Source organism: Gopherus flavomarginatus, chromosome 12 (assembly GCF_025201925.1).
Source record: "Gopherus flavomarginatus isolate rGopFla2 chromosome 12, rGopFla2.mat.asm, whole genome shotgun sequence".
NCBI lineage: Eukaryota > Metazoa > Chordata > Testudines > Testudinidae > Gopherus > Gopherus flavomarginatus.
Window position 1 is genome coordinate 43071655 of NC_066628.1, and position 23100 is coordinate 43094754.

The following is a 23100-nucleotide window of genomic DNA, read 5'->3' on the forward strand; positions in this document are numbered from 1 at the left end:
CTTAACCTTTTCAAGGGTAATAAATAATTATTGTAGCCTCAACAACCTTTTGCGGTTTCAGAGAGACTGATTAATTGCTGGCAGTATGCTCTCAGAGGAGAAAGGGGCTAGGAGACTGTTTCTCTACAAAGCTAGGCAGGAGAAAGTTTAACATGGTTTACACAGCAGAGAGCAGCTGGGTTAGTTTTGGTAGCACAATTCATTTTGATGGTACTGGCTCGCTGTTCAGCTACAATCTCAGTAACACCAACCTTTTTTCAGTCTGAAAGTAATAGGAATATGAATTGTATTCATTAAAAACTAATGCACACCGAGGCCCTCCCCCCTCAATCATCCATCCATGAGTGTATTATGCAGCAGCGCACAGAGGTGCAAGGCACTCTAAAAACTCACAGGAGGGGACAGTCTCTGCACCAGAGAGCTTCTAATCTAAATAGACCCCATATAGAAATGGTGGGCAAATGAAAGTGTGGCATTATCCCTATTTTATAGTTGGGAGACTGAGGCAGAGAGATATGAACTGGCTTGTCCAAAGTCACATGGGGTGGGTGAGGTTTATAGGATCAGGAGTTCGACCAGATCCTCCGTGTCCCAGAGCTTGGGGATAATTCCATTTCCTGTTAAAGCGTTGCTTCATAGTAAATGCACTTTTGTAGCCAGTCACAATGCACACACCTGGGCTTAACACATTCATACGTGATTTGATTCAGAAATGTAATAAGATGTTGTCAACAGAGTGGCAATTAAAACCATTGGATCATTGAGAGGCTTTCAGGAATAAACATATGGTGCTAGTGTTGCTAGTGTTATTCAGGGACCACAATCAGATTATTGTTATTATTAAACTGGGCACAAGCATCCCATCTGGTTGTAGGAATTGGTAAGTTAAAACCAAGAACACGATTTCCTTCCTTTTAGCAAGACACCCAAAAGGAAATGGAATTTGCCTAACTGACCCTGTGTGCATTTGAAATAGTGTTTACTTATATTGCAATGCTGTGGGTTTGCTGTTTGTCAGGGAAAGCCATATACCAGTCTTATAACCTTAAAGCCTAATGTCTGACTAGATATTTGTCTCCTGTATGCATCAGGCCAGATGCTCAGTGGGTGTACATCAGTGTAATTCCCTTGAAGTCAATGGAGCTATGCTGATTGACATCAGTTGAAGATCCAACCGCAGATTTGTACTACTTCATTGAACAGGAGGCATTACAGTTTTGATGCCATGACCCCTGATGGCCTAGTTGAGTCTGATTACATCGCTTTAAATATATCCAGAAACAGAGCCTGAAGAATAGGTTTGATGCTCCATTTTCTTTAGCTTTCTGTAACGTCTATGACATTCTCTGACCATGACCCAGTTGTTTTCTTCTGTTGATGGTAGTTTGTATTTAATAAGTCTCAGGAAGGAATTCTAACCAGTCTCCTACTTTATTAAAGCTGTATTTCCATTGAAAGTAGGCATATGTTTTGTGGCTATAGGGTCAGATTCTTAGCGGGTGTAAATCAGCATAGCTACGTTGACTTCCAGTGTTCCCAGCTCTAGTGATTTTATTGTGAATCTTACAGTATTTGATCATTTTCTTAAAGGCTCACTCCCAGAGTCTCATTGCTCTGTGCAAATCTTTGCTTTCATTAAAAAATGTTTCTAGTCCTCATGGTTGTGGGAGAAAGCATGAAAACATAAACCAAAATCCAGATGTTAAAAAAAAACCCTCAAAATTGATTGTTTTTGAGAACTCTTGTGATTTTTAGGACAATCTCCTTATTCTGGGGGACCTGACTTGTGAGTTCTGACCATGTAGGGTTTGGAATAGTGCACTGCAATGTTGCTGCCACTGACTGACACCAGCTGAGGATCTGACCTATGGACTGGAGTGGATCTGAGCAATGGAACATGCATTAGTAGAAATGATATGGGAAGCACAAGGTAAAAATTTCCAAGACTTCTCTTGAGATACTCATTGATAGGGATGCAGTCATAGCTGACAAGTCTCAGTAGACCAGTGGAGCAATGAAAAGGCTGTTCTCTGAGTCCAGAGTATAGATAATATGACAGTGGCATGCCCAGGGGCTATCATTGCTCTTGAAGGAGTCTCCACTGTCTTTGGGAGGCTCACTGGTTCATAAATGCTAGCTTCTCCATCACTCCACTGAAAATGGAATGGTGCTGAAACAGAATGTGCTAATTTGGCACAGGCCATCAGCAAGGGCAGCCCCTTTGAAGTCATCTTCACAGGGGATTGTACATTCACATGTACTTTGAGTGACACCCCACACATTCAGACTTCTGCCTGCCCAACCTCTAAAACACATCCATGTTTTAAAATGATTTGGACGTGGAACAGAATTTCTCAGCTAGCCAGAAGCCACCATGCTCCAGATCCCATGCTGAGTCAAGAAAGGAGAAGGGGTTTGCAGCTTTCCTGCTATTTAATTGGTTGGAACCTAGGCCATTCACTAAAGAGACTAGGTCCCATGGTCATGGAGGACATCTGTGGAATAACAGAGCCCAGGTCTGCTGACTCCCATCCTTTGCCTCAAGCAAAAGACCCTGCTTGCCATCAGCGATTAAGACGAATGATAAAAATTTTAAAAGTACCGAAGTCCCCAAGCCTCTTTTGCAAATGAGACGTTTGCTCCTGAGTCAGTGGAGTGTTTTTGAAAATTTTACTCCTTATCTGCATCTACCTCTTGCCACAGTGCTCTGTGCACGATTATACATTGACTGTCCTGCTGGTCAGGCCTGCAGTGTGTAGCATTCTATTTCCTTTGCGTGCGAGTGCATGATGGGTTTATATCTTGCTGGATCTATGCTACCAAAGTACCTGGTAATGTAAAAACATTCTGTTGCTTGTGTTCCTCATGGTGCCCCCTCTTCTTTTCATAGATAAAACTTAGCCTCACTGGCTGTGAAGGAGGCACACCAAAGCTGTAAATTATATCGGTCTGGGGACAGAACATTCCGTCGTATCAGGCAGCTTCATGCCATTCAGCAGTAAATCTGATCTGATTTATGTCAGCATAATGCATATGGTTTCCTTCGACAAGCTGATCTGTGACAAGCTCGTTAGAGCAGAGATGTGTGCGTGATGCCAATTACAAAGGGACGGATGTGTCTCCTGCTCGACAGTATGTAGCCATAGGAGGTTGAACAAAATATTGCCTCTTGTTTATATGTCTCGTGCGCCAAGAGCTGTATTTCATACACGTATGGTATGTGATTTCTGTGAACTACTACACATAAATCCCCATTCCCAGCTAGAGCCATTGGACAACCTGGGCCAGCCACACAGGATTTGTTCTTTGTCTTGGATGGATATATAATCTGAGCAGCCAGCTATGTATTAACCAGCAGTTCTGGGGGGAAGAAGTCCCACAGCTCTTAGAATATACAACATGAGTCCTGTCTTTCAACGGTCCAGAATAAAACATGAGGAGAGATCACAGGTGGGAATGGATGATACCTGAAATCTGTATCTGAAGAGAAATCAAAGTCACACATCAGGGGGTTGAGTAAAATCACTCGTGCAGAGATTTGGAAGGAATGCTGTTTTCCACCTCAGTTTACTGCCATCCCACACACACCGGAGAGTAACTGCATTGGTGGCTCTGTCCCCATAAATCACTAGCATACGCAATCAGAATACAGAGAAATTAGGACATCGGGAAAGTTTACTTCCATGCATTTATTTGAGTTCCTTGGTGTTTCTATTGGGCCTTGTTTGTAAGTAACATTCATTTTGACTTCGTTGTAATCTTATTGTTCTTTGTTTAATTATTTGCTTTTGGAATGCTACTGTTACTTAGCTCTTGGATCGTGTTTTCTATCCCTTGATCTCAAAGTGTGGATGTATCGTTACGATTTCCATTTGACAGGGAAACCAAGGCACAGGGAGAGTAAATGAGTTCACACAGCAAGTCAGAGCTGGAAATAGAGCCCAGGTCTTCTGAGTGCCAGTTGGGCAACCTGTCCATTAGCCCATGCAGTCTTTGTTTTTCTGTAGCACTTTTTATCTGGTAATCTCAGAGCAGTTCATACCCTCAGTTAGTTAATCCCTGCACCATCGCACTGAGGTAGGAGATTGTTATTATGTGTCCCCCTTTTACAGGGGGGTGGGGGCGTAAAATGAGGCATGAAAAGGTTAGTGAGGTTACATAGAGATCATCCACTGGGACCAGCATCCAGGAGTCCTGAATCCCAGAGAGCAGTTGTAACCACAAGGCTACTCTGCCTCCTGTAATGTAATATCAAAGAGGTTTGTGTAAAGATGAATTCCTCTAGCAGCATCACCCTTAATGTGTGCTGTCCATGGTTCTGGCCAAATGTTGCATTTTGCCATCAGACTGACAGCACATCCTTAACAGCTCTGCAAAGGGTTTCACAATAAGAGAACTGCTGTAAGATTTCTCCCTAAAATCACTACATGCTGCAGAATTCATCCTACAGCTCTTTACCTGCCATGTCTGCATGAGGGGAGCTGCAGGTGATTTTTTTTTAAAAAAGAGGGAGGGGGACGGGAAGGATTTAACCTATAGATCAAATTGCTCCATTCTCCCCTAGTCAACACCAAGCATTTTGCACCATGAATAGATTCTTAAATCCACATTGCTGTTTTCCCAGATTCATTCATGGTTGATCCATTTGACCTTCTCAAAATAATGTATCTAATCCATAGGAAAATACCCTTACCCCAGTTAAGTCAGTATTTTATACAGTAATAAGCAATTCTATGGCATGCATCACCACAGTATCTTATGTACCTTTTCTCCATAAGCCAGCAGGAAGTTCTGGTTTTTGTTCCACGTTCTGCAACAGATTTGCAGTGAAACTATGGGCAAGTCACTTAACCTCTCTGTGCCTCATATTCACCATCTGCAGAATGGGGATAATGCTTTGTAAAGCACGTGGTGACTGGGGATTGTATGTGTGCTAAGTATTGTTATAGCAAATATGCAGCAGATATAAATAGAGTTCTGAGGGGGTGGGTTTAAAGATTTTAAATAATGTGTGTAAAAGGTGTTTATATATTTGATATAATTGCAGGGTTTCTTTAAATGCAATTAACTGAGACTGTATGGCTTGTATAGATATAGTACACAGAACAGGTCTAACACATCTATCATTACTACATTTTTACTCAAGTTTGTTTAAAACAGTACAAAACCTGTTCACCTAACTGTCTGTCTAACATCTAACTTAATCTGTCAAGCCAAGAAATTTTGCACGATTCAGGGTAGTATCTAAGGGTCTGAGTCAGCCAAGTTCTTAAGCACCTGCTTAAAATTAAACAAGTGCTTTTGCACTTCACTGAACTAGGGCCTAGGTGCTGTTGTATGCACCGCTGCTGAGTCTTCAGGCTGATTGGAAGTGCATAGTGAATGCCAGGGCATAAGACTGAGTTCTCGGAGCGGAAAGGGGCGATTCATCAAAGTTTTACCTATTGCTTATCTAAGCACCTTAATTAGATTTCACTATTCTAAATAAGACATTATTGGAGGAACCCGTCGCATTTATTACAAGGATGCTGAGTGGAGAAATCATCTTGAGCTGTCAGCTGGTGTTTCGGCTCTAGCTGATCCATCTGGGTCCCAGCTGGATGTGTGGTTCATGAGAACATTGCCCTGTACACACACTTCCACAGGCTACTTCTTCCTTATGTTTTATTGTGCTGTTCCAGTGGTCCTTGGAAACTAACAGCATGTGCACCCCGGCATTATGATTTCAAAAACTATATTTTGTGTATAGGATACACTGGCAAACTGGACAGCTTCAGCAGGGGATTGAAATGCTGAGACCCTGTTGGTTTTGCAGCATTGCCAGGCTTTCATTAGGATAGAGAATATTCCCATTGATCATAACCCATCTAAACCAAATGGTCTGGGTGTATTGGATGGATAGAATAGAAGTAAGGATGTTAGTTCAATCTCTAGAGGGCCTTTAAGCATTCAGTAGGGTTTCACTAGCACGTGAGAAACCAGAAAATCAAGAAACTGGGTCACCAGGATTCATTCATTCGCTGTGTATATTTTCAGCTGGGCTTTGATTGCTGTTCAGACTAGCATGTTTAAGCTTGCATTCCGTCCTTCCAAATATTGTAATATGCTGAATTCCTGCTCTCACTGCTCCTTACAATGTTATCATAAATCTTAATATAAAATATAGTATATATCAGTGATTCCCAAACTTTAACAACCTGTGAACCCCTGTCACTAAAATGTCAAGTCTTGTGAACCCCCTCCTAAAAATGAATATTTCCAGGGATTTTCTCCTTTACCCGAATATAAATTATAAAAGCAGTGATCTTGGAAATATAAAATTTGTTTTTATGACATGCTTATTACCCACTGTTTATTATTAATTATTATTTATCATTACAGTTTTTTAATTACATTATGAAAACTGCAACACTCTTCCAAAATCTCACTTTCGTAGCTTGTATCACTTTGAGTAAGCCTGTTATAAGACAAGGCTCCTGTGTTTCATGAAGGAGTATCAGATTTGAAACATCATGAAGGTATTTAAGAAGCCAACTCAAAGAGTTCCTCCTACACAGGCATTCAGGTCTCGAGCAGTCCAGGCAAACAACGCATGTTACAACAAAACTTAAACTTGTTCTTCATAATAATTTAATTTTAAAAATAGCGAAAAATGTTCACCTCCCTTTCCATTTCTTATAAGGAGTCTTGAAGTTTAAATCTCCTCAGTATGATAGATATGCTTGCTTTGATCTGCTTAGCTCTTGGAAGTCCCAGGGTCCCTAGGGACAGCTCTGTCCACCATTAGGGATTTTTTCCCCAAGAACCCCCTGTAACATATCGTGAACCCCCAGGGGTTCACGAACCCCAGTTTGGGAACCACCGGTATATGCTGATGTAATAATTGGTCATATTTATATTGTAGTAGCACCTAGAGGATCACACCAAAGCCAGACCCCCATTGTATTAGGCACTGTGTGCCTGCACATAATGAGATACAGCTCTTGCCCCACAGAGTTTACAGTCTAAATAGACAAGACAGGCAAAGGGTAAACAGGCACAGAGAGGTGAAGTGACTTTTGCCTACGGTCACTAACCAGGTCAGTGGCAGAGCCAAGAATAGAATAGAAGAGTCCTCTGACTCCCACTCCAGTGCTTTATCCACTGGACAACACTGTCTCTGCCTTTGGTCCATAGGTGCTAGAACTAAGGGCACGCAGCGCCCCCTAGCTTGAAGCAGTTTCCATCATATACAGAGTTTATAGTTTGGCTCAATGATTCTGAGGACCCTCACTATACAAATTGTTCCAACACCTCTGCTTTGCTCTCTTCCCCTCCCCCCACTTAACTGCTTCTTTGCTTTCTTTTCCCACTCTTGGTTTTGTGCCTTCTTTCGTTTCACCACGAAGATTCACCAAATTCCCTCCCGCTTCTTCTGCAAATCTCTCCTGAAAAATCCTTCAGCTCTTCCTTAATGTGAAATATCTCCCTCAATATAGATGCAAATTTACTGCAATATGCCCCGTGTGATCCCCTTTGGTGGGTGATAATTTACATCAGAAATGCTAAACCACGAAACTGAGATTATAGAAAATAATACTGCACTAAACAAATTAATCTCATGTCATATTAAGCGTCTTTCACTTTTAATGTTCTTGGATCTCTCATATACAGTCTCTCCTATATTTTATGCCATGGAAAGTTACAAAGTTTTGGTTTTCTATCTATGTAGATAAGTATTTTTACCTTGTGTTAATTTCAGATGTATACTGCAGATATTTTTTAAACTGGTGTTTTCTCCATAAAAGCTTGACCAAGGTAGAAGCATCACATAGTAATCTTTGCATATTCTTTTCTAGGTGGAAAAATTGGCTAAATACTTGGACCCAAATGACCTGGGAAGAATCAACTTCAAGGATTTCTGTCATGGAGTTTTTGCTATCAAAGGTAAGTAATGCAGCTTTTATAAAAATTATAGAATTATAAAATATAATATAAAAGTTTAATTCAAGCATGTTTTCTTAGGGCATGGGCCATCAGAAGATTTGATATTCACGAGAATAGATGCTGATGAATTCTACTTTGCTCTTCTGTCTCACTGTAGTATAATCAATAAGATGCTGATCCTGCAAAGAGTTAGGCACATGCTTAACTTAAAGCATGTGACTAGTCCCATTAAAGTCAACCAGATTGCTCACATCAAATTATGTGCATGAATCTTCGTAAGACTGGGACCTTATTTCTTTAAACCACCTGTATATTTAGACAGGACATGGGATAAAGGGGTTGGTCTAAACATGAATGAATGCATATGTGGAAAATTTTGACTATACCCGAAAAGTATCGGGTTATCAAGGTCACTGGGAATTTTCCCTTCAGTCTACACTGGGTTAATAACCGTTATTCATGAATGGACTTTTCCTATACAGTTTCTCCAGCGTAAGAGACATGTTCTCAACTAACATCTATAGATACTTATATTCGAATTATATTTAAGTTCTCTACATTCCACAGACAGTTTTCCCAGGCAAAAGAGGTGTGGAGGCTTTGGGAAAAATTCATAGATCTGTGTGAAGGGAGTGAACACTTTTCTGTGAAATTTTACAGAATGTTTGATGCTATTTGGGGTGATTTTGTGCTAATCCATAGATTTCACTTTTATATAATTTTTTTAAATGAACAGAAAATCTGCAAAATTCAAAATCAGCAAACATAGACATTTCTTAGGTTGAATTTTGAATTCCAGAGCCACCTTTTTGTTCAAAGTGATCCCATTGTTGTAATGAAAAAGGAGACATTTTTAGCACAGACAAAAATTGGTTTTGGGGAGAACTGGTATTTTGTTTTGTGGTTTTGTTTGTTTAAGTAAAATGGGCTCATTTGAGCATTCAGAGCAACACATAAAAAGGAGAAATCACATTTTGCCTATTTTTTCTCTTTGTTGTGATGTGAATCTCTGTTAAAAACTCTCTGTCTTATCTTCGGATCTATCTTCATTACTCCGATGGCATGGAATGCTAGCTGTAGTGTAGGGCTCCTCCTATTTTGGGGGCGTCCCTGCTGCTGCATGTCCCGGATGCAGCTTAAAATTCTGTTGATTTAGGAGCGTGCAAAAGGGATACAGCAGAGGAGGAAAATGTCCATTGTCTTGACCTGCCCATTATCTTTCATATATGGATCCCTGGCATCACCATCAACCCTGAAGTGTTGTTGCTTATCTGGGCCTTTTTTATTATGCCTGTGATACACCTGAGCAACAGGGAGCTGTACGAAATGTCCCTGTTAAAAAGGGAGCTGCTTTTGATTTACCTCATTAGTTCTCCATGTACTTAGGAGAACATACTGTACCGTGCACGCCCCTATATAGCTACTGCCCTTCATTTCATTAATAAAGAAAAATATATTGCAAATATGGCTGGTGACTAGGAAAAGTGGCTATGCTAAGCGCAGTAATTCCATGTAGACTTCAACAGAAAGTGTGTTTCCTTAGCACACCGTTAAAAAACAAATGTTCTACAACACTTTTGCATAAAGTGTTCCCTTTACTTCAAAATCCATCAGGGGTCAAATCCTTTGTATCTAACAGAAGTGTTACCCTGATCTGAAAGTCATTTGAGTGCTCGATACACAAAATCAATCAAGGGTTGAGTAGTTGGAGTATGCAGGAGTATTCTTTCGATGTCCAGTACTAGTGACTGCTCAGCCCTTTGAGTAGCTCTGAAATAACTCTGGAATCTAGTCCTCTGGTCTTTTCATTGATCTTAGCATTTGAACTCAGGGGCAGATTATTATTAATAATAATATCTAGCTCTGATCACCCATAGATCTCAAAGCACTTTGCAAAGGAGCAAAATATCCCATTTTATAGATAGGGAAACTGAGGCACAGAAAAGCAAAGTGACTTACCCAAGTTCATCCAGCAGGTCAGTGACTGAGCTGGGACTACAACCCAGATCTCCTGAATTCTCATCCAGTGATGGAACCACTACGCCACACTGCCTTCCTGTCACATACTTTTTAATACTTCGAGCCAGATTCTCATTGCCTCACTGACAATGAGTGGATACTTTACTATGCAAGTAGAATTGATTTCAGCAGGCCTAATCCCAGGGAACATTATTACTGGCTGTGATAAAAACTCAGGGCCTGATCTTGTAAAGATTTATGGAGATGCTCCACCTTATGCACTTGCTCCACATTACACACAGGAAAAGTTCCTTTGAAATCAATGGGACTATTCCCATGCCCAAAGCCAAATGTGCCTAAATCTCTGTGGGATCAGGGCCTTGCAAAAAACGGGCCAAATACAGATCTGGGATAACTGAGTCTCACTCTGCTGAAATCAGTGGTGCAGCAGCTGTTTACACCTGATCTAAGTTTAGCTCAATGTGGTTTTATGGGTTATAAAACAACATGGCCATACTGGGTTTACTTCCTTTATTATTTTCAACTGCATTAGCCTCGTTGAGGGAATATGACTGGTTAGTTAACTTTTGTTTCTGGTATTGCCTGGCAATGGAGCAGAAATGATACAGCTGCATTCAGAGAGGCTGTAGCTTTTCATATTATTTCCTGGCCGAAAAAAGTAGTGGACTAAGGGGGGAAAAAGAAACGGAAGGAAGCACTGAGTAATGTTTTAGGTGCAGAGATAGGTATTGGGGCCTGAGATTTCTAGACCCAGTTCTGCTCCTGACTTGCTGGTAGACCCTTAGGTGAGCTGGAGCTGCTCTGGGTCTCAGGTTCCCTACTTGTAAAATTAGGATAATTTTACTTTTCTCAAGGATGCTGCAGGGTTTAGTCAATTCATGTTCGTAAAGCACTGTGAGCCCTTTGGATGGAAAGTGCCAGAGCTATGAAAGGGTTAATTATGTGATGTGCGTGACAGGGGTCTTGGTAGCTAGAAAGGAATCAAATGCATACCATCAAGCCCATTTCCTTTCCAGGGAAGGATAGAGTCCTCTGCTAAAAGGCAGAAACTATTACGTTACATTTGAGCTTTGCCAAAGGCAAAGCAAAATCAACAAGGAGACAGCTCAACATCGTCACTGCTGATCAGTCTATCAGGTTCTTAGGGCAAAACATTCCACCTGTGCTTCTCTGAGCACCTGGTCCTTACTGACGCACCAGTATTCTGGCATGGCCTAGACACAGGGTGACTCTCAGACGGATCTCAGCGTGATTCCAGGAGGTGCCTATGGAGAGTCTCTTACAATGAGACTATTATGAAGCCAGCAGGTGGCAAGACTGCAGTGCCACAGTGGTTTTAATTTAAAGTTTGTGGCAGCAAAGGACAGCAGTGTAGCAATATGAGATTGCACTGGGAAAATGCTCTCGATTAAACCTTTAGAGTGCATCTACAAGGTGACTTGACATGGGGAAAATGGGAAGCTAGTAGGGGAAGCTAGTACAAGAGATTGGTGTGAGCACAATAAGAACCTAAGAGATGAAGTTATCTAGTGATTGCGCCAGTGGTTTGGATTCCTGGGTTCTAGTTGAAGGCTAAGACACAGTCTTTGTCCTGAATGGGTTACAGGCTAAACCCCCAGTCCTGCACATGTGCTTAACATAGTGTTTCCATTGAATGTAGGGGGAGACATAGCTCCGTGGTTTGAGCATTGGCCTGCCAAACCCAGAGTTGTGAGTTCATTCCTTGAGGGGGTCACTTAGGGATCTGGGGCAAAATCAGTACTTGGTCCTGTTAGTGAAGGCAGGGGGCTGGGCTTGATGACCTTTCAGGGTCCCTTCCTGTTCTCTGAACTGGGTATATCTCCATATACTATTATGTAACACAATGAGGTCTTGATCCAGGGCTAAGACTCCTAGGCGCTGCAGTAATACAAATAATAATAATAACAATGTGCTTAAAGGTAAGGTTTTTTTGCAAGATTGGGGCCTAAGGCTTCAAAGGATTCATGAGGTGTATCTTGTGGATTGGCTCCCTAAATGTATTTATGGAGATCTGTATATGTATTTATCCACACACACGCACAGGTTATATTATAAACCACCAATAGTGCCAACATTTTCCTGCATTATGTAAATCTTTATAGCAAATACAATTAAATCAGTAACAAGGATATATACTAGAAAGACCTTTCTCAAATCAAAGAGTATTTATAGCTATTTTAATAAAAGACATCCCATTATGTATATATTTTACTGCAGCTCTTAATAAGGAACTAGATCCATCACTTGCCTCACCCGATGAAGGTTTTATTGGTCTTCAGCCAGCAGAGACATTTTTCTTTCTTTAAAACGAATTGGTCCTCTTAAAGTTGAGAAAATGTATGCTCACCTTCCAAAAATCTAGACTCCACCATGTTATTATCTCTCATTTTTCAACAGAGCTTCATGTCCCAAGAATAGCAGTGGTCTCATTCTCCGACAAAAGCAATCAATCCAACTAGGCTGCAGCCGATTTTAAATATGGCCCTTCGACATCCCACCCTAGTTGGATTGTGTATAATAATCAGATTAATTTAGCAAAATGAGACACTCTGATAAATCCCGAGGCTTTGTTCTAACTGAGTATGAATCTGTGTTCTTTTTAGTGACTGAAGCCAAACATTTACATTAAAAAATGTGCTACCCTAATTCCTTGCCATATTTCTTATTTATGAGACTTCAGATTAAATTGTCTCATCACAGAGCTGAGCTCTTTGGGATAGTTCCCTTGATAGTCCGGGATGAAGGATAACTTTTTGCCTAGCAGAAGTGAAATACTTCTGTGTTCCTATCTGGGAGTTGCCTGTGTCGTGAATTTGTGTTTAAACATTGGGCTTAAAACATCTGAGTTCTCTGGAATCCTGGATTCACATCTCAGCAGCAGAGAATCAACCTGGAGGGAGAAAAATTGAGTTCTATGAAGTTTAGAATTTTGATTGAATCTCTTAGATGAGGTCTTGAAACCAGATTTAGATCTGGTCCAAAACTCCAGAACTAAACACTCCCCAAACATTGGCATGTTTGAAATCCAGATCTTTAGTTTGCAAATAGCTCCTGTATCCATAAAGAGCTGAATTAAAACACTTTTCAACTTTGGGATCTAAAATCAGTGGCGTGGTCCTACCTCTGCTGAATCCAAGGCACTGCCTGCTCTGCGTGTGTGTGAAAAATCTCCTGGCTCTTTATGAAGGAAGACCTTGTTGTTTGCAAAGGTTTCCCCCCATTCCCAGCATCTGTGAGCTGGACATGGCCACATGGCCCTTGACCTGTGATTCATACACTTCTGCAGCTGCTTCTGAGATTGCAAGTAGAAACAAAATTAAGCTTTCTCAAGCCTCTAGCAGTCTGCTCTTTGGTGTGCATTGACAGTATGCCCCTGATTCCCTGGGATGGAGGATTTAGACAATCTGAAGGAGCAGCAATGGGGGATATAATGGGTTGGAGGAGATTAGTCTCATTGGATTTGTCTACACTGAAATAAATCGCCATGGCTGGCCCATGTCAGCTGACTTGGGCTCCCATGGCTTAGGCTGTGTGGGGCTATCAAATTGCAGTGTAGATGTTTGGGCTTATGCTGGTGCCCAGGCTGTAGAACCTGGAACCCGAACGTCTACACTGCAATCTATTAGCGCTGCAGCCTGAGCCCCGTGAGCCCGACTCAGCTGACGTGGGCCAACCGTGGGTGTTTTATTGCAGTTTAGACATACCCGTTGTGTATCATTCTGATGAAACTCTAGGCTGGAGGGCAACCTATCTCTTTAAGGAAAGCCTCTGTTCTTTCTTCTTTGTAGAGGTGGGTTATCCAGTAAATGTCTTGCTTCAGAACTTGAGGAGTAACTCTGCTGTTGGGGCCACTTTCCTAGCATAATTAGGCTCTGCTGCAAACCGGGACTGGTTTATCATCAAGATAAAGGCTGTAAAGCTTTTTTGCTGGAACATCAAAAGAACAAAGTTTAGCTCCTGGTGTATCTGCACTTTCCAGCTGCTCGCTTCATGCCATCCGTTCAATTAACGATCACCAGTCAGGAGAGTTACTGCCATCAGGTATTGGCTCGGTGCAAATACACCTTTGAAATCGTGGCCCCGGTTACATCAGTGGCAGAATTCTCATTGACTTCAGTGGGGCCAGGATTTCATCTGTTACATTTGTCCACTGTGATCATTGTGATTGTACTGATTGAGGGCCTGATCCTGCCAACGGTTGCTACCAATCGTAGTGCATACTGGCTTAAGAAGTCGTATTGATGACAGTGAGTTAGTCAGGGTAGTAAGCATTATGCTCCGAGTGTTTGCACAATGATGCCCTTAGTCTGGTTAGTAAGGTTTAAGTAAGTACATTTGACCTGTTTGTTCTATTTAAGTACCTCTATTTCTGTTCTGGTAGTGTTTTCTCTTCTTTTTTTGACAAAAAACCTATTCTATATAAAAAAAACAAAACCACCAAACAAATAAAGGGTGAGCTCCCCCTACCGGCCCTGTAGCTGCAGTAACTAAAAAGTATGACTTCAGATTACATTAAAGGAACAGGAAACGACAGTTGTCATAGATTCTCTTGCATTGGAAACACGAATATATATTCATATTTTGAAGTAGAAAGTAACAGGGAAAAATACATTCAGACTTTCAAGAGGCTATTACACCATGGAAACAACACCACCAACTGTATAGTAATTACTGTATAATGTCTTTCATGTGAGATATATTGATCAGGGTTACATAGATGGTATTGTGATGAAACAATCAAGCTATAATAATGCCAAATTACAAACACTGCCTCTTGAGAACCAGATTCTAATCCCTCTTCTCATCTGGACTACATGCATCTGACGAAGTGGGTATTCACCCACGAAAGCTCATGCTCCAAAACGTCTGTTAGTCTATAAGGTGCCACAGGATTCTTTGCTGCTTTCACCTGGAGCAGTTGTTTATTCTTTATGTGGTCCCACTGAAGTCCTGGGCATGACTTTTGAAGTTGCCTTTAAAGTTACATAGGTGCCTAAAGATGCAGGTAGGTGCCTAGGCCTTGATCCTCACAGGTGTTTAGGTGCCTGGGAATTAGGTGCATAGGCACTTTGAGAAATCCAACTCCAAATCCGTTAGCTGGGAGAAGTATGAGACAACTCTCGCTGTGGATCAGCCACAGAATGGGAGATGTAGACTGCACAGCTGGAAGAGAGGGTTACAGATGTGTGCCGTGATGGACTTAAAATCAATGTCTGTGGCTCGTGCCCTTATACCCAAGATCAGGACTGAGCCATGTGAGTGCAAGAACCGCAATAGGGCACCAAAGAAAAACTAAAAATCTGGTATGAACCTTTTCAAACTAGTATTAGCTGTGTCACTTACACGGTAGGTTTGACCCAGCAAATTCTTGCTCTCAGAGTGCTTCTTACTCCTTTGGACTTCAGTGGAACAAATTGCTTGAGTAGGACTGGGGCCTTAGCTAATAAGTAACACTCTAGCTATTTAATGAAGTGGGGTTAATTCCTCTTCAAACTACTTTAAGGCTCAACTAAATTTTTGCTTAATATAGCCAGAAGCCATAAATGAGCCTAATACACCATTAAAGATCCAAGAGTAGATAAGAGAAAAGCTACTGCTCCTAGGACATGTGCCAAGAACCAAGTACATCCAATTAAGTAACCGGATTTGATTTCCTATAGTATTAAAACTGCTTAATTGCCCATGAAAATTACATGACTCAGGATGGATTAAATTTCCTTCTTGGAGCATTTGTAGGAAATTGCTTTGTGATTGTGTTTACTTTCCTTTAAAGCGGCTGTTTGCAGTTGATCATTCAGTAGGGTTTGAAAAGCACTGCACCTTTGCTCTACAGAACTGTTGAGCACACAAAATCATTGAGAATTGAGAGAGATCTGTGGCCTCCAGGGCAAACTGGATTAAAGGCACTTACCCTGATGTAAATCAGGAGTAAATAAACTGAAGTCAACACAATTACACCAGATCAGAGTCAGGCTCACAATTTTAGCCTCAATTTTTAATGTTCTTGTTTTTGTGGGTGTTATTTTACTCCAATATACAATTCCTCTCGTTTTGAAGCCACATCCTCAGATGGTACAGATTGCGCAGCTCTTTTACATCACTGAAGTCAACGGAGCTGCACAAATCTGCCTCCACTGAGGATCCAGCCCATAATCAATATGGCTGTATCAATCCCTGTGCAGAGGCATAAAACTACTTGTTAGACTCTAATGCTGGTCATGTCAAAGAGTGCTTTGGACTTTACCACAAAGCTTACCCAGTGCCCTTTTCCACACTCATTCTGGATGAAAGTATTACTCTTCCCATAGAACCATTAACACAAAACCAACATGGTATATGCCTTTATGAAATTACAAGTGAATAAGAATAAAATAGTGTATAAGTAGGAACACACAATCTTATAGGTACCATGGTAACAGCTACAATTAAAATTAACCTTCAGCAATGGAAGGGCTCCTCTCAGTTACATACAGTTCAGAAGCTACAATAAAAATAAATACATAGATTGAGTGCTAGTATGTGGGGAAGTACTGGCTGGGAGGGTGTAGGATGTATGCTACAGGGTGTGGGGGAGATGGGAATGCTGGTGGTGGTGTGGGGATCGTTGGGTGGGATGTGGGGATTGTTGCTAATGACAGGGGTTTGGGGTTGCGACTGTGGAGAGGAGTGCCGAGTGGGGGTTGCTGTGCTGGGGATTGTAGTGTGGAAAGTACTAACTCCAAGGAAGTTTACCTCCCTGCTGCACTGAGTTTCTCTTGCCTTCTCCAACATAAATACATAGTAATATGTATATTTAAAAAATAAAAGAAAAAAGACACCCTACTACACACTCTTCTCCCTCTGAGGAGAGGGGGAGAGAACAAACATGGGCCAGATGTGTAGTCACGTTGCTCAGTGCACTGCTAGAAGGCGCTCAGATACTGCAGGACCTGCATAGACACTAGGAGAGAATAGATTTCACTTTGGCTTTGTGATGCATGCATATGAAAGAATGTAGAGGACAGATTCTGATCTCTGTTAGATGGGTGAAGATCCCAACTGATGTCAGTGGCCTAAAAGAGATCAGAATTGGGTCCTCTGGCTCAGGATTGATTTGATGCCTCCATTTCTTGATAACTGCAGGTAAATAAATAACTTTCTTAAACTATATTGCCTACCATATAGACGTATTGAGAGGACAAACACATTAAAGATTGTGAGGTGCTGGGCTACTATTGTAATGGGGATCTGTAGTGGGGTGTGTACCCCACACAGGCCGTGAATGGGCTAATGTGGGCCTCAGTGGCCAAATAACGTTCCAGGCTAGTATGAAGAGCAGGCTTGTTAATATAAAGAGAGGAGATTTGTAGCAGAAAGGAGCTGATCACATTTTTAAATTAGAAACTGAAATACAAAAAAGCATGAGGCACAAAGGTTTCATGATAACTGCCTTTCTAGATATTGAAAAGGTGTATAATATGCTATAGAAGGAAGGCTTTTTCAGGATAACAAGGAAAGAAATGGTGGACAAAGCAGCTAAAAAGACTGTAAGAAATGGAAAGATTGACATAGAAATACCCTTGAGTAAACAGGAAGTTAAAATCCCAGTATAGGGAAATGTAAGAGGAATAGTAACAAAATTGGATTAATGAAAAAAGAGGAAGATTTTTTGAATTGTGCCCTAGAGCTGAGGATAATGGCATACTTCAGAGCCTGGATAGGAAAAATAAAATGATTTTGTTCAGAGAACTAATTGGCCATTGTGGCTTAACCAATTAACTTTTTTAAATAGACAGACACAAAGATGGCCTATCTGTGCTCTGTAAGGTGGAAGAAACAACTGATCACCTTGTATGGGGTCTGTGAGGGCTTCGATAATGAAAGGGAAAAGCTTTCTGAGGAGTTCAAATACCTTAAGATATCAAAAGTTACATTACATTATTAATGGAAATAGGGTAGTATTAAAAAGGAGTTGTTACATTACCTGAAGGACACAGCAGAGTGAGAGAATATAAACCGCTAAGTATTTAGCTGGTGGCGACTAGCAACTATTCAGTCAAGAAAGAAGCCGTGGAGCGAGAGGCTGCAGTCACTCTGTGGGAATAGGGAGGGTGTGAGGAGGAAGCTCATGGGGAGATTATGCCCTGAGATCGTAGTCTGAGTAGAGAAGGAGACAAATGGTTACTGAGAGTGGAACAGGCTTTATTGCTAAGACCTGACAGAAGGGCAGGTTCTAGACTTCCAGAAGGGGAGCGAGCCCTGGGAGGTGTTCAGTTAAGGAACGAAGCAGGAGGAATGTAAGAGCCCTTAAAGGGCAAGCCTGAGGACGACAGAAGTTAGGTTAAGTTTACTCATTACATTTGGAATTTTGTTAGGGGCTTCCAGGCGAGGACCCTGAGAGTCCTGGCTCTGCAAGAAGGGTTAACCTAGAGAGATTGTGTGGAGAGAAGGCCTGAGAAAGGCAGGGTAGGAAGTAGCTCAGGGAGGTGGCAGCAAGGAGTTGTATGGAGCAGACCTTTGCTGCCAGTTACAGGGTCCCCAGGCTGGAACCAGGTGTAGTAGGAGGGCCTGGGTACCCCCTTACCAGCCTCCAGAGAAGGTGTCATGAAGCCATCTAATATACGGGGATGAAGTGAGTGGAAGCCGTTGGGCAAGGGGGTGCAAGGAGCAGAAGGCCAAGAGTTAGGCCCAGAGACTTAATATAAGGACACTGGACTTTTATTTGTGAGGCTCCGTTACCCAGGAAGGAGCAGGTTTACCTCATGCATTGCTCTTTAGCTTCTGGCTCTGGAGTACCCAAGGGCTGGCAACAATCCATGATTAAAATCCTTCCTTCCTGTCCCCTGTTGCACTACATGTTCCAAATGCAATAAGTCTCACTTGCCAAAAATGGTATCCTAAAATGAATATGATTGTAGATTTCTAACCTCAGCCAGGGAGGGGGGGGAAATAATCACTGGCAGCTAGCAGGAAATGTATTGCCCATGCTTAGAAAAACAAATAGTTGTCTAAGTCAATCTCAATTTGTCTTTCTTTCCATAGCTCCGACCATGGTTAGGCCTTGTTATACAATTAGATGTCCAAATGAAATGGCTCCAATCAGCCGTATAAGTGGCTTTCAGTGGTGCTGCTTTCTGGAAAATGAAATTATAGAAATAATGAAATGTCTTAATGCAGGAGGATCTTAAAGTAGCCAGGAGATGTTTGTTAGCTCTCTTGTGATAGTGTTTTAAGGACAGGTTCTGGCCTTGAGTGTGCATTGCTGCACAACTTGAAAAACTGGTAATGGCAGGTTAGCAAGCATGGACGAGAGGGTACTTTTTCCTCAAGACAGGGTACCAGTGGCAATAAGTCCCAGGCATGCCAGATCAGAATGCAGCATTGTAAAAATCCCCATCAGAAGCCATAATGTTTGCCCTAATCAGTAAGGAGATACGCCAGAATAAACCTTGATTTTTCATTACATCCTGTGTGGATTGTGATATTTCAATTTAGCACGCTGGCTTTTTCTAGGCTGCCAGCCAAAATGGATGCTTGTGGTAGGATGACACAGGTATACGTGTCTGCAGAGCCATGTGTTAACTCAGTCATCCATTTGTAATGTGCCCTCCCAGGGCACCTGTAAAATTCAAATTAGCACTAAAATAAAATAAATAAAAGACATGATTTTCGTGCATAAGCATTCGTCATAAGGAGAACAATACTGGATACAACAGCTAATCGGTTTCCATGTAAACATGTCAGGGACTTTCCTCTCTGAAAAGAAAGGGCCTGATGCAAGGCCCAGAGAAGCTAACAGACACTCACTAAGGGTATGTCTAGATGTCTAAATACGTGCCTCCCAACCCAGGCAGACAGGCACTAGGGTGACCAGACAGCAAGTGTGAAAAATCGGGATGGGGTGGGGGTAATAGGTGCCTATATAAGAAAAAGCCCCCAAAATTGGGACTGTCCCTATAAAATCGGAACGTCTGGTCACCCTAACAGGCTCTCACTAGCTCCACGTGAGCTAGCGAGCTAAAAGTAGCAATGTGGACTTGGCGACATGGGCTAGCCACCCCAGGGTCCAAGTTCAGGTGACTAACATGAGCAGCTGTCCAGGCCATAACAGCTACACTGCCCTTTTTAGCATACTAGCTGGAGCAGAGTGAGCCCAAGTCTGTTTGGGAAGCATGTTCTCTGCTGCAGTGCAGCCGTACCCCTCATGGGTATGGGCCCAGAGAGGGGAAAGCAATGATCAGCTCTTTAAACACATGGCTTGGAATTATATTCAGAGATGATATAGGGACCAGTAGTAGCTGATCTTCCAAAGTGACCATGCATAGGGAGAACGCTGTGTTGGGAAGAAGATCTGGTTTGTACCGGGAGGTGATCAGTGTGATGAATCACTGACAGAGATTTTGTTACTGAAATATGTGTCTTACCAAGAAGCAAACCAAAGCCCGTTAATCGGAACCTTTCCATTTATTTATTGGACTTTGGATCAGGCCCTAGATGGCTGCAGTGTTGTCTTTAAGCAATCACATAGGGGAAATCCCCTCTCAGTGGCAGCATTTCCTGCCCCTCTGACTTTTTAGTGTCAGTGCAGTGTGGCATGCAATTTCTTCCCAGCATGATGAGCAGCATGAATGTCGCTGTGCCAACCTGCGTGACAGTGGAGCTGTTACCATGGGCAATGCTGGCTGCTGGATACGGAGACTCTCACTATTCAGTGATGTTCAGGCAGGCAAGGTGTCACCTTTGCAGAAGGAGACTGTGTTTTCTATGGGGTCAAATCCTGATCCCATTGAAGCCAGTGGGCATTTTGCCATGGACTCCCATGGGACCAAGATTTGACTCATTTTGAATTTTTTAATATATGATGCTAGATGATGTCTAATTCTGCTTCCATTGAAGTCAGTATCAAATGCCACATGGGTTTCTTTGGGTTCTGGATTGGGCAGGTGGGACACAAGAGTCCCAATCTGGAAAGGCCCCATCCACCTACCATTAATACAGTGACCAGGGCAGCCCCCAGGGAGTTTAGGTCCAGAGTGGGGCAATTACTTTTCCCATATTTTTGTCCTGGTGTGGCATCATCATCCTGAGTTTAAATGGGTTTGGCCATGACATGGTGTCCTCAGTATAGAGTCACCTGCTGGAAAAACCTAAGAGTGTGATGAAAGCCAAAATGCCAAGAGGGGAAAGATGTTCTTGTGGGTAAAACACAGGATTGGGACCTGGAGGAGCTGGGTTCTGTCCTCAGCGCTGTCATAGACTAACCTCACAGGTTAGTTTCAGAGGGGCCCAAGGGAATCAGATATCAAACTCCCCTTAATTTGAGCATCTAATTCCCTAAGGCGCCACTGAAATCACCAGCCTCCGTGCCTCAGTTTCCCCGTCAGAGAAATGGGAGGTAAAAATCTTGACCTTGCCTCACAGGAATGTTGTGAGGTTTTAATTAATGTGTTGGATCATTTATAGGCCCTTGGCTGGAATTGCTGTGCTATTAGCCCAGTGCTGTGGTGGTTATTAATGCAGGAGGGAAACGTGGGTTGAAATTATGACTGGCGATATTGTTGAGGGGAAGTTTTACAGCTGTGTAAACACATCTCCTCCATTACCTCTGCCTGCATGCATTACAGAATGGTGCCTGGTTTCTGCAGATAACTCACTCTAATGAATATGTGCCCAGTGTCTCACACAGAGAGCTTGGCAGTGCAAGCAGTTCGGTTGTGCCTTAATGACTCCCATGACACACATGGGCAGTAGACAGCTCCGTGACTAATAAGCTTTCGTTATTAATGGCAAAAGGGGCAAATAGACAATTAAATTATCCCCTGGAACAGGACTATGGAGGAACCTACGCAGAGCACAGACCAGCACATGTTGTGGTCACAGCCACTGGGAACAAAGGGATATTGATGGGTGATGATCCAAGACAGAGCGATCTACAGAAGGAAATTTCCTCACGGGGTAAACAAAGTTTATCTTTACGTACATCATACAAGAAACTGCTTTTTGGAGTGCTGGTCCCACAGGAATCACATTAGCAAGGCAATCTCAGGGACTTAATACTCGGGATCATATTCCTTTGTGTTAATGAAGATTTTTAATAAGTTTTAAATGTTCCCAAGCAATACAACAAAGGGACAGGCTCCAGTTAATGACCAGCAGTATTTTAGCTATGTCTGTGTATGTGTAATGTGACTTAAAAGGCTAAAATGAGAGGTAAAAATACATGTTAAGATAGGAATAAGGTAGAGCTAATAAACTCAGTAATGGTCAGATGGTCCACATAAGATAAGCACTTTACAGGTGGTTCTACTCTGGAAGTGACTCTGTGAAACACCTTTGACCTTCTTTGTACTGAGAAAAAGAGGGGTATTTAGTAAATGTGTCGCTTAACATGTTTTTAAACACCACTTAGGACCTGTTGTGGACAAAGAAAGTATTTTTTAAAAACATGTTGGCTAGTCATAGCCAATTCTAGGGATTCTGCTCCCATTGGTCAATATCTAGGGTTAACCATGACTGGCTAATACAACACTGCTGAATTTGTCTGTACTAGGTACAATGTGGTGTTTAACAACATGTTAATTAGTATGTATTAGCTAACACTGGTGTTAGTCACAGGTGCAAATCCCTACCATATACCTGGTACACCAGGGAGTAAGATCCCTGGTGCACCATTGCAACTCATGGTTTACCCCATGCACTGCATATACAGTAGGGATTTTAGCTACAAAGATGGCTATGACCCCAGTGTAAACAAAGCCTGAGGGTATGTCTTCACTGCAGAGTTAACTCAGGTGATCAGCACCTGAATTAGCCTCAGCTGTGTGCGCGTGACCACACTGTAAAGCCACCCTTGAGATGCTGCATCCTCTTTGGTGCTGCACTCACCTGTGTGCGCTGCTAGGACTTCAGGAGGCATATCCCAGAGTCCTCTGGCAATGTCGAGTCAAACATTTTTATTCTGAATTGATTCAGAATTTCCCCTGGGAAAACCCACATGTTTGGTTGAAAAATTTCAAGAGATAATTTTTCATTCAAAATTTCACACGGGAAAATATTGGTTTTCTGGCCTCCTCTGCTGTTATTCAGTGTTGTGGCTGCATACCTTCCCTTCCTTATACACAGGCATATTTTCACCTGGACATTGGCCACGTGTAGAACTAGAATTTCAATTAGTGCAGCTGTCAATATGTGTCT

At 42.1% G+C, this 23100-nt stretch overlaps 1 protein-coding gene across 2 annotated transcripts in view; it reads left to right on the plus strand.

The window, feature by feature from the left end:
- Positions 1 to 23100, plus strand: part of RAB11FIP4 (RAB11 family interacting protein 4) — a 215125-nt gene that overhangs the window by 63424 nt on the left and 128601 nt on the right. The window contains exon 2 of one of the 2 annotated variants that reach the window (XM_050920715.1): positions 7839 to 7926. In XM_050920715.1, coding sequence (XP_050776672.1) covers positions 7839 to 7926 — 88 coding nt within the window. Of the gene's footprint in view, positions 1 to 7838; positions 7927 to 21683; positions 21862 to 23100 lie in introns of those variants that run through there. The other variant, XM_050920716.1, reaches the window with a different exon arrangement.